The sequence below is a fragment of the Thamnophis elegans genome, chromosome Z, assembly GCF_009769535.1.
Source record: "Thamnophis elegans isolate rThaEle1 chromosome Z, rThaEle1.pri, whole genome shotgun sequence".
Classification (NCBI taxonomy): domain Eukaryota; kingdom Metazoa; phylum Chordata; class Lepidosauria; order Squamata; family Colubridae; genus Thamnophis; species Thamnophis elegans.
The window spans coordinates 85,203,062-85,219,422 of record NC_045558.1 but is presented as its reverse complement, the minus strand read 5'-3'; the positions used below and the strand labels follow the sequence as shown (position 1 = coordinate 85,219,422).

General features: G+C 36.2%; 1 protein-coding gene across 3 annotated transcripts in view; it reads right to left on the bottom strand.

Annotated features, from left to right (window-relative positions):
- Positions 1 to 2,139: 2,139 nt before the first annotated feature.
- YTHDC1 (YTH domain containing 1) overlaps positions 2,140 to 16,361 on the bottom strand; it is a 32,665-nt gene continuing 18,443 nt past the window's right edge. For 2 of the 3 annotated variants that reach the window (XM_032235438.1, XM_032235439.1), the window contains 9 exons: positions 16,165 to 16,282; positions 14,499 to 14,583; positions 12,894 to 13,060; positions 10,606 to 10,688; positions 9,871 to 9,907; positions 9,748 to 9,787; positions 9,598 to 9,660; positions 4,831 to 4,965; positions 2,140 to 3,335 (listed from right to left, as the gene is read on the bottom strand). In XM_032235438.1, the coding sequence (XP_032091329.1) occupies positions 3,117 to 3,335; positions 4,831 to 4,965; positions 9,598 to 9,660; positions 9,748 to 9,787; positions 9,871 to 9,907; positions 10,606 to 10,688; positions 12,894 to 13,060; positions 14,499 to 14,583; positions 16,165 to 16,282 (947 nt within the window). In that variant the 3' untranslated portion in view covers positions 2,140 to 3,116. The remainder of the gene's footprint in view (positions 3,336 to 4,830; positions 4,966 to 9,597; positions 9,661 to 9,747; positions 9,788 to 9,870; positions 9,908 to 10,605; positions 10,689 to 12,893; positions 13,061 to 14,498; positions 14,584 to 16,164; positions 16,283 to 16,361) is intronic. The other variant, XM_032235440.1, reaches the window with a different exon arrangement.

Below are 16,361 nucleotides of genomic sequence, written 5' to 3'. Positions count from 1 at the left end.
TTTTTCTGGGACTGAGTCCCCAACACTGATTTATATTAAAATGTTTCCATATAATTAGATTCCATTCATAACATTAAATTTTATTTTTATGTGTAAAGGGTTAACAAATTTAGTTTTGATTTGATTGGTAGTTAGGTGATTGAAGTAGAAATTGAGCTCTAATGAGAAATAATTTTTTGCAAATGCTTCTCTATAATTTTCTCCAAATCAAATTGTTACTTTATTTAGAAATTCATATGTAATTTTTTCCTCAAAATCCCAATCACTTGTTTAAAATTGTTTATGGAAGTATCTAGTACAGGATAATTATATTAGACTAAGTGATGTACTTATCTTCAGCAAACACATACATGAGGAAAAGTCAGATTAAACAGTAATCTATATATAAAACTTTTGATTGTGTTGCATTGTAGCTGTTCGGATGAATACATCTTTGCTACTGTTATTAAGAGTAACAAGAGTTAATGAGCATCCAAAAGTTGCTGCTTTCACAATAGTTTTTATAACTTCTATCAGAAAATACTATGAGGCCAAAAAACCCCAAATATCTTGGAGAGACTTCACTGGAATTCACTGCTTGTCTTGTGCAATATTTTTATCAACAAATGGGCTTTACAAGCTGTAAAGGGTTAAAGGGAAAATTCCAAGATTTGTTTTCTCAAGATTTAAAACATTTTTAAATGGATTATGCATCTATCATGGCTACCATTCCCCAAGCCAAGCTTTGCACATCTGACAGCCTGACACTTGGGGTGGGAGGTGGGGAGAAAAATCTAAGCATGGCGACTAAGGAATGAAAAGCAAACACCTGCTCGCCAACATCACCCATCGGAGTGCAAAGCAGAAAAGTCCATCAAACCAAAGACCCATTACCCAAGAGATACCAGTACCTGATTAAATGTTTGCTGATAAAAAGGGGAAATGGCCAGGGAAAAGGGAATGTTAATTGTGTAGTCTGCACCAAAATGCCAGAACTAGCTTCGTTAAACTTCTGTAACCATTTAAGCTCCAGTAGAGTATACTCTTGGCAAAACAATGGCCCAGTATCTTTCTTTGCTGGGTGAATAAATGGGATGGTTGACTGCATCGTTTTCTTACAATTGTGAATAAAATGTTTAAAACAAGACACAAAATCTTTTGCCTCCAGCAACCAACTGGTTTTGAATGTAATCAATTTACAATTAATTCTCACAAAATTATCTTTTCTGTGCAGAGGAAAAAATAAAAATAGTGCATTTCTTGATATACTGTCCTTGAGAAAGGACAACCCATTTCTATCCTCTAGAATATTCTGTTGTCCTGCTAGCATGACTAGGCTCCAAGGGATGGGGTGTATGGAGAGAAAAACAGTCTGTCTATTTTCCTCTTCCAGATAGGAAATACTATATCTAGGAGAACAGTCAGTCTGTTCTCCTAGATATAGTATTTCCTACCTGGAAGAGGATCATTTTAAATTAAGGTGTCTTTTTGAGTACATGCTATATTAAAATGAGTTAACCAATGGCATTACTTATTCTAGGCACCGTTAATATAAAATTCCTCTTTTTCGCCTTTTAATGCTTTTATTCCATAAAAGAAGAAAACACCACAAAAAGTTAAAAGAAAACACTATTTTTAATAGAAATACAAGGGTTTTGAAGTCAGAATATTAACCCTTTAATTGACATCAATGCATTTTCTATATAAATTATAACTGATTTCTAATCTCTGTTTCAAAAATACCCAACCACACTTTCAAATTGGTTAATCAATTATTGTTATATTAAAATGATTTTATGAGCAATTATACATAAACTGCATTATATTCCTATGTTGACAAAATAACAAGATTGGTAAAGAACACCAGGTATTGCCATTTTTTGTTTTATTTTAGAATAGGAAAAAAGAAATGTTATTTGTAGAACCAAAATGTCCAGAAACTTTATACCTCTAGCCTTTTCATTAAAGAATGACTATAATTTACTAGAATATCAGGCTATTCCTACTATAATATCAGATAGAGAATTTGCTTCATCTCAGGTATGAACAAGCATTCTTACTGGCAGCAAATTGCAATAAATAGCATGGGAGTTGGTTAAATAAATTAACATGGAACTGTTCACTGGCCACTATTTTCCAAAAGTTTCCTTTTTCTATAACAAAACTATGCACTTTCCTGAGTCTGAGATTCCCGTACTTATATTTTTATGGAGTTATTAATAGATCTGCCACAATTTAAATATATTGGATAAGAATGGAAATTTATTTGAGTTATCATTACCTAGAACAACCCTGACAATGCCTCTTTTTCTGTCTCATGCTGAGGCCTGAATGCCTGAAATGACATTGACAAATTAATCATTAATCTTTCTTTTTTAGAAGCCAGAAAGCATCAAGTCCATGGAATTTGACTATTAGCAATTTATTATAAAAAAAGAAATGATAGCAATGTAGAATACAACAGTATTTGTGCTCACGCATATATGCACACACACATACAGTGGACATTCTAAACAGTATGGTTAATTTGGAGAAAAAAGGGTGCAAGTGAGGTGATTAGACGAGCATTAAACAAAATACAATCAGAGCACAGGTTCAATAACATATTACTATTGCTTTCATTATTGAACAAGCTTTGTCTTTACAAAAATTAAAACAGAAACAGAAAAACAAAAGGCGACGGCTTCAATACTGCCATACAGCCAACTATCACACACCCAGTATTTTTGCGTACTTGATAGCAGCATTCCACACTTACACCCCCCCCCCCCAAGAAATATTAAAAGCTACATGTAAAGAAAAACAGCAAAAATCATGGCAGCTAGTAACTTGTATTCAAAGGAACATATAATTAAATTATTAAGATAAACATGTTGGGAAAATTCATCTACATTCTTAAAATGTTTGTCTTCTAAACTGCCGCTTAAATGAAAATATCAACTGAAGAATCAAGCTTCGCATGTTTTTGGCCGAAATAAGTATTTCAGTTCACAGCTTACAGCATGCTTGGAACGGGGCAATTATAAATTCATCTACACAATCAAGTATGATGACTTAGGAAAATAAAAGTTTACTACTTGTAAACACGCAAATATACAAGCCTTTGCTTCCTTAAGTAACTCTAGTTTCACAATACATTATCTTCTGTATCTTCCTCTTTCCCCTCTGTCTCTGTCCCGATCACATATTCTTTCCCTCTCCCTCTCCCTCCCTCGTTCCCGATCTCTGTCTCTTCGGTTATCTCGGGGCCGATCTCGTTCACGATCCCGCTCTCTCTCTCTTGGCCTGCTTCTCCGGCCACTGACAACTGCTTGTGTCCGACGTAGAAAGTCATCTACCCTCATGTCATAGTCATGCTATGGAAGACAGAATAAGTTTAAATATTACTAAGTTTAAAATCACAACTTCTATCAACTTGGGAGTTACTAAAAATACTTGCATCTACCGTATATACTCGAGTATAGGCCGACCCGAATATAAGCCGAGGCACCTAATTTTACCACAAAAAAACTGGAAAAGTTATTGACTCGAGTATAAGCCTAGGGTGGGAAATGCAGCAGCTACCGGTAAATTTCAAAAATAAAAATAGATACCAATAATGTTTTTGAATATTTATTTCAAAGAAAAACAGTAAACTAGCGGTGTATTCAATGAAATACTTCACTCACCTCATGATGCTGATGTCCCGCTGTGATGATGATGTCCCGTGCAGCCGCGGGAGCGATGTCCCGCCTCCTATGACACACGGCACAGTGATTCCTATCATTGGATCACTGTACCAGAGGAGGTGGGACATCGCTATGTGGCTGCTTGCCATAACAAGGAGGAGGTGGGACATCGTTGCAGAGCGGCAGGAGGGGGAGGAAGGGGAATCGTAAGACAGCCCTGCATTACATTAGAACGTGAGGAGGGGGGATGGTGCGGTGCGCGCTGCGCAGCAAACTGACACAGAGGGAGGGGAAACTCACAGGGGCACTGGGCCATTCACGAGTGTCACCCAGCGGCATGGCCCCGCCCCTTTTTCTCCTCCATTTCGGGCAAATTTTTCACTGACTCGAGTATAAGCCGAGGCGGCTTTTTTCAGCCCAAAAAGTGGGCTGAAAAACTAGGCTTATACTCGAGTATATACAGTAAAAGGTTTCCAATTATCCAGCAATAGTTAATTGTTGTAATGTTAACGTATTTAATAAAAGTGTTAGTATATACTAAAGACCACTTTGATTTAGGTAATAATTTTGCAAATCTGAATTGTGCTACTACTCTCTTTTATAACCATGCGATTTAGGAAGATGTCTGTCAAGAGTGGTTTCCACATATTTTCTACATGTCCTAGACTTAATTTATATTTATTCTTTGGTAACTCCTCCACTCTCCCTCAGGGCCATCCTCTTTACATTCTGCAGCTTCCACGTGCTGATCTTTATTTTTTTTTTACTGAAAATTTGAAATATGCTGCCTGCAAACTTTACCTCACTGAATTCTACAAATATGTAAATACGTCCCCCCCCTTTCTTTTCAATTGTGTTTGATTATAGAAGACTGCCTGGACAGGTCCCTCAGTACTTTTGCAGTTTTTGGAAGTGGTTTGCCATTGACTCCTAACTAGAGCTGAGAGTGACTATTCCAAGTGACTATTCACTCACCTGGCTTTCTATCTAAAGTGGAATCAGAACTCATGATCTCCCACTTTCTAGCCTGATGCCTTAACCACTACATCAAATTGGTTCTTCTGTAACTATCTAGTCCTAGAGATTAGCCGTAAATATTTTATAATGAATATAGTGATTTTCAATGAAATCTGATGTGTACATTTTCCTAACTTGGAAAAACAGTGATCCAGGCTACACTTACCACTCGCTTATCCCTGTACCGTGCATCATGTGGCATGGGATGGTGTCCTGAGTAAGGAGGGTGAGCCTGTGGAGGAGGAGCATGGTGTTGGTAGTATGGGTGATGGGGAGGCTGTTCTATACCTGGGTAAGGAGGCTAAAAAAAAAAAAAATCCTTGTTATTCCAGTAACCTGCTACCCCAGAACACAGCAGCATCAACAGGAAAATATAATTCAATTTGAGCAGTACTTCAATATATATATATATATATATATATATATATATATATATATATATATATATATATATATATATATATATATATATATATATATATATATATATATATATATATATATATCTAGGATGGTATTTGAGTTCTCATCAACAAATACATTTTCATAACTGATCCCAAGAAGGCTGAAGTTATTTAGAGCATTTTCTTATAGCTACTGCTAATAAAAGATACTCTTAAAATATTTTTTTTGTAACAAGATAGAATAGGATTCAATAAATAAGATCAATTGTCCAATAAAAGTTTGAACTGAACACTCTAATCATTATTACTGCATTAGGACTGTGCATCAACCACAAATTTGATTTCAGACCAATTTGACATTCCAATCAATCAATTTTTATTATAGCCACAGACCAATATTACAAATAAAAGCATTAAGAACAATAATAATAAAAATAGAAAAGCATACAAAATAATATATTAAATTAGTGATGGATTAATGGACAGCTAGAATCTGACTAATTTTGCATGTAGTATAACAACATTTGGCTACATTTAGAGAAACTACTTTGTGCTGATCTGATAACAGTAGTTACCATATTTTTCGAAGTATAAGACACACCAGAGTATAAGACGCACCAAGGTTTTGAAAAGGCAATTTTTTTAAAAAAGTAGAGAGAGAGGGAGAGAAATTTAGTAGGTAGGAAGAGAGAGAGAGTAGGTAGGTTGGTAGGTAGAGGGATGTATGTAGAGAGAAATAGAGAGAAAAATACAGTAGATACGTAGGGAGAGAGAAATATAGTAGGTGGTTGGGGAGAGAGAGTAGGTAGGTAGATGGAGAGGGAGGTAGGGGGAGAGAGAGAGATACAGTAGATAGGTAGGAGTAGGTAGATAGGTAGATGTTTCCAGGTGTATTTATCCATGTGCTGAGAAGGAAATTGCTGACAATCTGCAGCACCTAAGACTTTGTTTCTGCTGGCACAGCACTTGATCAATGTAATTCTTATCAATCAGTTAAAGAACTTTCCAAAAGGGGGAAAAAGTTTTTGCCCTCTGCAAACCTCCCAAAAATGGGCCCATTTTTTTTTAAAAAAAGGCACGGATAGCTTGGGTGTGTGTGTGTGTGTTGCAGAGTGCTCCTGGGGGGGGTCGCCTCCCCCCAAAAAACAGCCAATTTTTTGTCAAAAAAATTGCATGCATAGCCTTATGGAGGCTTATAGAGTGCTGCTGGGGGGGGGGAAATGACCCATTTTTTGCTCATTTCTGCCCTCCCCAGCCCCCAGGAACTCTCTGAAAACCTCCATATGTAAAGTAGTTTATTTCAGGTCAATGGATAGTGCCCAGAATGTTTCTCTGAATCTGCAAGCATGGAGGCAGGAAAGCTAATGCTCAGAATGAACTAAGTCTTGGAATGGACAGAGATACACATAGCTAAAACAAAATACTGACCAATAGCCCAAACCTGCAAGGATGGAATCAGAAAATTAAGGATGAGAATGAACTAAGATTTGTAACAAATGCAAAAAATATTTTTAAAAGATTTTTCAACCTGTAAACAAGAAAAAAAGTCAAAGAAACAATAGATCTATTAAAAGAGAAGATGGCAAGATAGTGAAGAGGATCAAGAAAAAAATGGAACTGCTTAATTCCTTCTTTGCATTTGTCCACATGCAAAAGGAAAAATTAGTCCAATCTATCAAAAATAGCAAGGTGGGAGACAGAACAGGAAAGGATAAAATGGGGGGTGGGTGGAGGGAGAATGACACAATAGTAAAGAAAACATAGTTCAAATCGCAGAACCAGAAGTATTACATCCCAGGATTCTGAAGAAAACAGCAGGTTGATCCCAGAATCACTGAGTTTCTGGAATAGAGAGTCCCTTCCTGCCCTATGATTCAATTATAAAAAAATGCATATTGAATAAACATAAATAATACATTTTTAGAGAATGAGAAATATGTGTTGGTGATATGTAAAGAGAGATAGGGAAAGAAAGGAACTAGGAAGATGGAAAAAAAGATCAATGGTTAGAGCAGTTGGATATATTGCACTTAAAACTATATAATACTGAGAATCTGAAAAATTATCACTAATGCCTGCAAGGGCTAGGAATAAAAAATTATGAATAAAAAAGATGTGTGTGAGAGTGTGTTTATATCAAAATTTTAAAAATGCATCAAAAGATGATGGATAACAGATGTGAACCATAACAGAAAATCTGTCTGGGAGGTATTTTGGAATATTTTATCTTTAGCATAGCGTACCTAAAGGTGATGACTAGATTTTCATACCACTTGGTATATCAAAATTTTAATACTGTGAAAAGTTCAAGAAGGCACATGTATCATCCCCCCTAAATTAGTTTCAGTAACTGTCCTAGAAACGACTACATTGCTACTTCTTTGAGATATAAATGCTAGTTAATCAGTTAACAAGTATAAGATACACTTGAAAACCTTTATTGCAACCAACCATTTCAGTTATATTGCTGTTATCTGACCCATTGGAGGTAGCTGACATGAATTCTCAGCTGGTCTTAACAGGAAAAACTTTTAAAGATTTTTTCTTTTTAGAAATGTATCACAAAACCTAAAATACTAAAAAAATCTAAAAAAATATTTTTATATATATTCTTGTAAAACCCAACATCTGTGTTGAATACTATAGGTCATTTTCAATTTTAGAGGATTAGCTTCCCCAAGAAAACAACTGGATCATTCAAGAACATCTGGAGAAGAAATGGAATATTCTAGAAATGTTCTGGAATAACATAATTTATGTCAGCTTTCTGACATAATCCAGATAGGAAGTGTATCCAGATGAACTAATTCTACTTTATTATAATTTTAGAGTTCACAGAATTTTAAGAACATTTTAACATTTCTACCCTGGTGCCTAAGGGAAGCTTTGTTCTGAGACATTTTCCACATTCCTGCTACGTGCTAAGCTACCTCTTATCCAACTGTACTCCGGCTGAATCTCTCAAGGTCATTTATACATACCATTGCATCTATAGCTTCTTATTGTCTAACAGAGATCATTTTTCTTTCTCCTCATACTCATCTGAAATGTTACTATTTCTGTCATAGCATTTCTTTGAAGAGGATTTAAACCTGTGTTTAAAGTATGGGTTTCATTATAGCTGGTTTGTATGGCTAAGTTGCTTAACAACCCATCTGCATTTATGATGGAACAGGCGGTTTTAAGGTCCATAAAGCATCCATTTGTAAAAATATTGTGCTGCAATTTGGTCACATGACCACATGTTGGGCACTTGGCGAACTGTCAGATCTATGAGCACTCATAATGTTCCATGGTCAAGTGATTGTGATTTGTGATGGCTACCAACAAAAAAGCCCAATGGATTCACATTTACAACTGTGGCTTTGCCTAATGAACCCTAGTAGACTACAATCACTTCTGTTCATGTCAGCGCTTGAACTTATGACCAAAATTACTTATGACCAGGTTTCCATGTAGCCATAAGTCAAGGATTACTTGTATTGCTTTTCCTCATTTATTTGCTAATCATGGTATAATGCCGTGATGGCAAACCTGTGGCACACAGAGCCCTCTCCACGGGCACATGCCATCGCCCAGCTAAGCTCTATTGTGCACGCCTCCTGCCACCACCTGATTTTTGAGTCTCTGTCGCGCATGTGGGAGACCCGTGCGCATGCACAGGGGTGGGTGCATGTGCATGTGGTGCACTGCATTATAGGTGTGGGCACACATGTGTGCAATTTCAGCACACAAGGAGAAAAAGGTTAGCCATCACTGGTATAATTCTTCCATTTTGACAGTGTAAGCTGCTTTAGTTCAGTTTTTCTTTTCATCTCTATTATACAATTATGCAGCAGAATCTTTTCTGAAATGTGTTGTGGGTTGAGTGTGTAACTCTAGATTTTCATGGGAATTGCTTTGTCTATAGTTTGACAACAACAAAAAATCAGTTCAGTATAAGGAGCTTTAATTTCCATTTACTTCTTAATCATTGTTTACTGCTTAGTTCAAGGGTACACAAACAAAGCCTCCCTTCCAAAAGCCCAAGGGACAACACAGAGTGCTGTTTCTTTTGCTCTGGAGTGTGGTATGTCTCTGAGTGTAAGCATTCCACAATAACTTATGATGATGCTTAAAACACTCATTTTAATTCCTGAAATCTTGTCATGGAGTGCTCCGTTACAGTCCTTGAGGCAACAGATATTCTGTACCCCTGATGTAGTTCTTTCCCACTAAGATAATGTAATTTTCAAATAAACTATGGCATGAAAAACATGTAAATTACTACTTGGATCTTACTGATTTCATTGATGAAAACTGCTATGCCAAGAATTTTTACAGGTACTACTTCTTGATCATGCTTGTCTAAATCATTTAACTAAAATTAGTAATTAAAATTAGGAAGTTACACCATAAAGATTTACTGAAAATCAAGCCAGCCTTAAAATCACAGCAAAATGCTGTGTTCTACATAAAAGCTGTGTTTAGCAATATTCCCTTATAATACTGTGGGTGTACTAAAGTCAAAAGAATACAAAATTACAAACCATTCCTTGCCAAGGCGGTGGTGGTCCCATGTTATGAAATTCTCTCACATAATCATTGTAAGACTACAAAAAACACATATACAAGAATGTCAAAATCAAGCAATATTAAAATCATCTATGGTTACTGCCTATGAAAGACTATAAACTTACCCCATTTAAAAAGACATCTCTCCGGACTCCTGAAAATCGTCTGTTGAGAATAAGATTTATTAAATTAGACATAAATACTCAGATATCTTAGATTAGAAAATGCCATTGTTAGACATCTCTTACCTGTCTATATCTTGATATCTGGGGTCTTTTAAATACCCTGTTTAAAATCAAGCAGCATTACGTATCACATTTATTATATTTGGCAACATAAATAGCCATTACCATCTTTATTTTAAGCATGCTACTGCCTTGCTACTCATAGGAATGACTCTCCTCTTCCCAACTGGCCCATGAATTTCAATTTTAAAATAACTATGTAATACTTTATGGCAAAGGTAGTAAAAATGTTTTCCTGCAGGAGGCTGAAGCTCAGCTAATACCATCTTGTATTTTTAGGCAGACTGCCTGGAACTGTTGGAATTTATTCAGTCATATACTATATGAAGGACAACTGTTCCTATGCTCCCTCCCCACCACACACCAAGACATTGTGTGAAATTAAATGAATGCTTGGACTACTCAGAATGCAAGGCAGTTTATGTAAACTGATTCCTTTTTCTAACTTTTGGTTTGACTTACAGATTTACAAGAGCTAGTCCATTCTCCATATTACACACCTCTATTTGTTCCAAAGTGGCCATGTTATTGCATAACTATTAGAATCTTATTAGTGATAGTTATTCCAAGAAAGTCCCCTTACTCTTATATGTATTGCTACGTTCTCATATTTCAGTTATCTTACTCAAAGCCTTTATGACCTTAATTTTAAATAATTTATTATTCACATTCCCACGACTATTGTAATACACAAATCTGTAAATTTGTGCATATGCATTTAAACAGTAAAATATTAACCTGGTCTTTGGTGAAACTCAGAGGGATAATCAATCCTTGGTTTCTTTCTGCTGTTATGAATATCATAATCCTCTGGTCGACGCCTACATAAATTAGACAATAATTAAGAACTGTTTGGAACAACTTACGTAAACATAACATCTTTAGAAGGACTCACCGGAACAGCTCACAATTTTTTGGAGATTTTTGTGTGTATGTTTTCTGTAATTCTCTATATGAGTTTCCCAGAATTTGTTACAAGGAATTTGTATTTGTGGTAGCAACAAAATGTATATTCTTAACTAGATATTATGAAAATTTTAGATTAACAGAGAGCTTCATCCAACCACACCTAGTGTAAATCCAGTCATAATATGAATTCCGTTAACAGTCCCATTGACTTTTTGTGGTGGGTTCTCTTTTGTCCATAAAAATTGCAGCATGAAATCTATTTGATACTTACACAATTTCTACATTGAAGTTTACCCTGAAAGCATAAGCTACATACTTTGTGAATACCATTTTATACACTTGACTGATTAACTGTCTTACTTGGTCTGTAAAAAACTTGATCAATTTCCAACATGCAAATCCCATCCTGCATAGACACAATTACTTGTTACTGTACAGGAAAAAAAATGTTTTAAGGCATAAATATTTTAACAAAATCATAATCTTGGAATCAAGAGCCCATTATTGTAGGTTTCTATACATTTTAATAAAATGAATTTTAAATTGTTTTTAATGATCTTTCATATTTCTTGCTCTAGTTTGCTTTTGACTCTTCATTAGCAAGTTACCTGGTGTTCCCTTCTAATGCACCTTCACAATTTCTATAACAAGGAAACATGAATAGACTATAAAATGATTCCTCCCGCCTCCCCATTTATTATTTAAATTATCATTAAGAATAAGTATCACATTCTGAGAAAATAAAGCAACTGTACGTACAGCAAAAAAGAGTTTTAGAAAATAGCTGGTGTAAAAAATAAACATACCGCTTTCTTGTAGTTTGAGTGTGCACTTACGACCGGTATAATATATGATAGTAACAGTTCATATAGTAGTCCAACTACTGACTTTAAGCTGAAAGCCACATATATAAATGGAGGCCCTGGCAGGCTTGAGAAGGTGTGATGGTGTTATAATGTATAGTTTGCAGTCCATTGCAAAACCTTCACTTGTAAATACTTTATTGCACTGGAAATCTCTTAGGGCTTAACTTCAAAAGCCATCTTGGTGCTCAGTCCTTTTATGCCCAAAGAAAGGGGGGTTGCTGCCAGGATTCCTCCTACCTACAGGTTACAATGTCCTTTAAGAGCAAGGATATGGGGACTCGTTGGATATCTGTACCTACCACAGGACATTTCCACAAACTGGAAAGTCTAACCAAAAAGGTTTCAGCCCAAACCACAGTCTTTAGCAGAAATGCTTTAGATTTATCAGAAAACAAAGTGGCTACACGGGGATCAGGGAAACGTGTTGGATAGGAGGGATTATTATCAGTCCTTTGCAAAGACTCCTCCAATTCTGTAACAAGATATACCCTTCTTTCTGGGGAAGGTTGGTAAGTTCATAGAGTAGTGATCAATAACCATGGCGATCCTCTAAAACAACTTTTAAGTCCACGGGTGCTGCCAGCATCTGGAAAGGTTGTATACATTGACACAGCAACAGCCATTCTTTTTGGTTTGTTGCCGGGTCTCCAAGGGCTACTTCCTTTGGAGAGAACCTACGGCTTCCAGAAGCACAGCAAGATGTAAGAGAATATTTGGCAATGGGCATAACCACAGCACGGTGATACAATTTGAAACAGTCCCAAACACGTTCTTCTTGAACAGCAAAATATTATAAATATTTTATCCTCAATATGAGGCGACCATCTTCTGCAAAATTATAAGTGATCCTGATAAAAGTCCCATATTGACAAGGCTTATCCAGAGATATACCTGAAAGAAAAGGCTTTTACAAGATATTAACACATTTTGGAACACAGACTTGATTTTCCTCCACCTAACCTGGTCTTGAAAAAAATCGGCTTACCTACAATTGACTAAAAATCTAGTCAAAACTAGATTGACATAAACTTTTCTGTGTAAGCAAAATGTCCCCATTTTCCTCTTGAAAGTGACAAACTGGGGGAGAGGGACAATGTGAAATCCTCAATGAAGCCACAAACCCGTCCATGCAGCTTGATGTGAGGATTTTCTCTCTTCTTGATTGCAGGGAAAGCTTTTTGATGAATCATATTCCTCCATCACGTTATTCTGACACATGTGCCTATTATCAGTCCAAAGAATGTTTCTAACCTTCCCACATCTCGGAGTGGCTCTCGACGGGATGGACGTCCTCTTGACCGGGGTTGAGAGTGCATTCTTCTCTTATGACGCATTTTATGAATGACTTGATACAAGTCAATACTTTCATCAGGAGGGAATAGGAGACAAAGTTGGGTTCCACATTCAAGCTCAATTTCCTGTAACAATTAAATAGTTATGTTATAAATTCATAGCAGAGCCCACACAAAGGAATCAATGTTTAATTATACGGTTTCATTCTAAGGCCAATTGAAGACATTTTATGAATGCTAATGCCTAATTTAAGGAAAAGCAGGTCCATTAAGCATATGTTAAATTGCATATGTTGTAGTGACTTTAGTGAAATTAACAAAAGAGATGGATCAAGGCAGGTGTATAGTTACAGGTAGTCCCTGACTTATGACCACTCAGTCAGTAACCATTTTAAGCCATGATAGTGCTGAACAAATGATAATTACAATAATCCTTGGAGTTCTGGCTATCCCAGCATCCTTGAAGACATGTGAGTTCTTGGCAATCCATTTACATTCCCAGTTGCCAAGCCCCCTGCAATCATGTGTTCACCATTTGCAATCTTCCTGCCCAGCTTCTCCAGAAAGTGAATGGGAAAGCTGGCAGAGAAGGTCACAAGCTGCTCAGTTAAGTCTCCTCCTTTAGCTCCTCTGTGCTTACACTATGCCAGCCTCTCACACATCTCCCGATACTCTCCTTGACCTATACTCTCTCCTTAGCCCATATGAAACCTCTTGTACATCCTTCAACCTACATAGTGCTTCTCACATACTCTTGTACATGCCCCTGACCTGCATCTTGTGCACACACACACACCAGATTTCACCAGTACTCCCTTGCCCTTTCCCTCATCTAGCTGCTGTCACTTACCTGTTTGCAAACCTGAAACTTACAATTTCCTGCCAGCTTTCCCAATGACTTTGGTTGCAGGAAGTTGCCTCACCTAATGACTATAGGATTCAGGTAATGATGGCAATTGGAACTTCAGGGATTTCTATCACTAATTGGTGTGGTCACTCTAAGAATGAGTATTACTTAGCGATGGAAATTCCATTCCCAATTATAAGTCAAGGTCTGTCTGTCTATGTTTAATTTAATGCACACCACAACTTAAGCATGCATGCTTAGTAAATAGGCAATTTTCATACAAGTCTCATCTCACAATTTGTACAAAAAAAGAATGCCAATCTATGATATGCTGTGGCTGTGATATATTTACCAGTATTGTTTTGTCATCTTTCTTCCCATCAGTTCAATCACCATTTTCCTTAATTACGAATGCTTTAATTAAAAAGTTGAATGACAATTCTTCTGGCTTCATGCAACCTTCTTATAGAAATCTGCTTACAATGGTATATTTTATTTTAAAAGAACTTGCTGTGCATCCCCAGATGTTTTAATATTTGGGAATGCAATCTTTTTACCATAATGTGACAATATCATATAGACAATATATATAGATAAAAGATTATTAGCAGAATTAGCTGTCAAAGATAAACAACTATGTCATAAAAAAACCTATTAAGACTATTTTAAAATACTGAGATTAATGTTTTGAAGAGCAGTCAAAGGCAGTTGACAAACCTGTCCATCACGTCCAATCTTTACTGGCTTATGTTCATTCCAAGGATTCGTCAGGTGAGCAGATTTTGTGAATGGCAATTCACGCCTAAAAATATGACGACACTTTCTCATATAATGAAATGTAACTTAAAAATACGAGAATCCAACTACCAATGGGTCTAAAGAATGAAGCAGACCTTAGAGGCAATCCCAAGGGATCATAATGTTTACCTCACAAAGCAAATATTACAATCTTCAAAATTTGTTCTCAGATCTGATTAAGAAATTCTAAGGCAGGTCAGTTAAGCTTTTCTTTATTTTTTCCTTCCTATCCAATTTTCACAAATCCCTTCATCCATACCCTTGTTTTGGCAACAAAGGAAGCAGTGTGATAAAAATGTAATTTTCCCTATATGAATTACATAATAATGGTGCTGGAAAACTTTTTGACCCTGTGCTCCTCATATCTGCGATTCTACAAAGTTAAAGGATGGAAAAGAAGAAAAAAAAGGAGTCTGGAATAGAAAAGCAAAATTGGATGTTATGGGAGAAGCCAGGAAATTATCAGTGTTATTCTTCTCTCAATCTAATCAATCAGATTGATTGACTGATTATGTGCCATAAAATTAACTATTAGTGAATTTTCTCCATAATAATAAATAAGATAGGTTAATCATCTGAAATAGGATCGGGTTTGATTCAATTAGGTTGCACTATTTTCATTTATATTTCTAATATGAAAAAAAATGATAGTGATTCCAGGCTTTGGAACAAAATGGTAGGGATTCTAATCCTTATAAAACTGAAAGGGATAAAACACTCAATATTTAGTTTTTTAAATAATGTTTCTTAAAATCTCAGTCATATTTCTGACACGACTTCCCACTGGAGGAGAAAAAAGCAACTCCTGGCTTCTCATTTTACACAATGTGATTTCAAAATCCAAGGAAAGGAAGTCATCCATCATCAACAGAAGACACTTAAGACTATAAGAATGATAAGAAGAAAAGGCAGTAATTCAGAATCTGTAAATATCTTAAAAGAAAAACTACAGCAGAAGAATTATATGGAAGAAAGAAACATGAGATATGAGAATCTCTACCTTTGATGCATCAAAATGTGGACCTGCAGGCCATTGAAATAATTTTACCTTTTAATACGACACTCAATGTCAAGTCTCTCTTGACATAGGCTCAACTCTTGGCACCTACGTGATCGTATCAATATTGTTTTCTTGGTATCAATACAGATACGATTCACACTGCTGTTTTCTAAGATGTTTCTCAACTTTCCATTTGATCCTATAGCCCAGGGGTAAGCAATTAATTTTTCCAGGCTGCCACATGAGAAACCTGGACTGTTGTGGAGGACTCTTGATACCACCCCAATCCTGATACTGCCACTGCCCCTGCCAAGGTCTGGACAGGGACTACTACCAAAAATCCAGGTCTACTATAACCCTAAGATGTCCTGGTGGGGTCTCATCATAATACTAACTAGAACTGATATTACTGGGTTTTGGTTGTTTTTTTAAGACAAGTCAAATTTCGATGGGGTCTCAGGCATGCAGATACAACTTGCCACATAAACATTATACATCTGTTCTATACAGATCTGTTCTTATACATCTGTTCTATCTATAGCCTATCCAACCACACTTTTATTTTCTAATTTCCACCCATTTTACCTGCATATCCAATCTATCTTAAATACTCCTCCCAGCATTTTTGCATTCATTCCTGCAGGTAGCACCCAATGTATGGGAGACCCTCCATGATGAGATTCAGAAGCAAGCCTTGCAAATCCTGTAAGAATTAAAAAAGTGCAATGAGGCCACTTATCCAAATAATTTTTGATTTATGAATGCAAGTATTCTTTTTACAG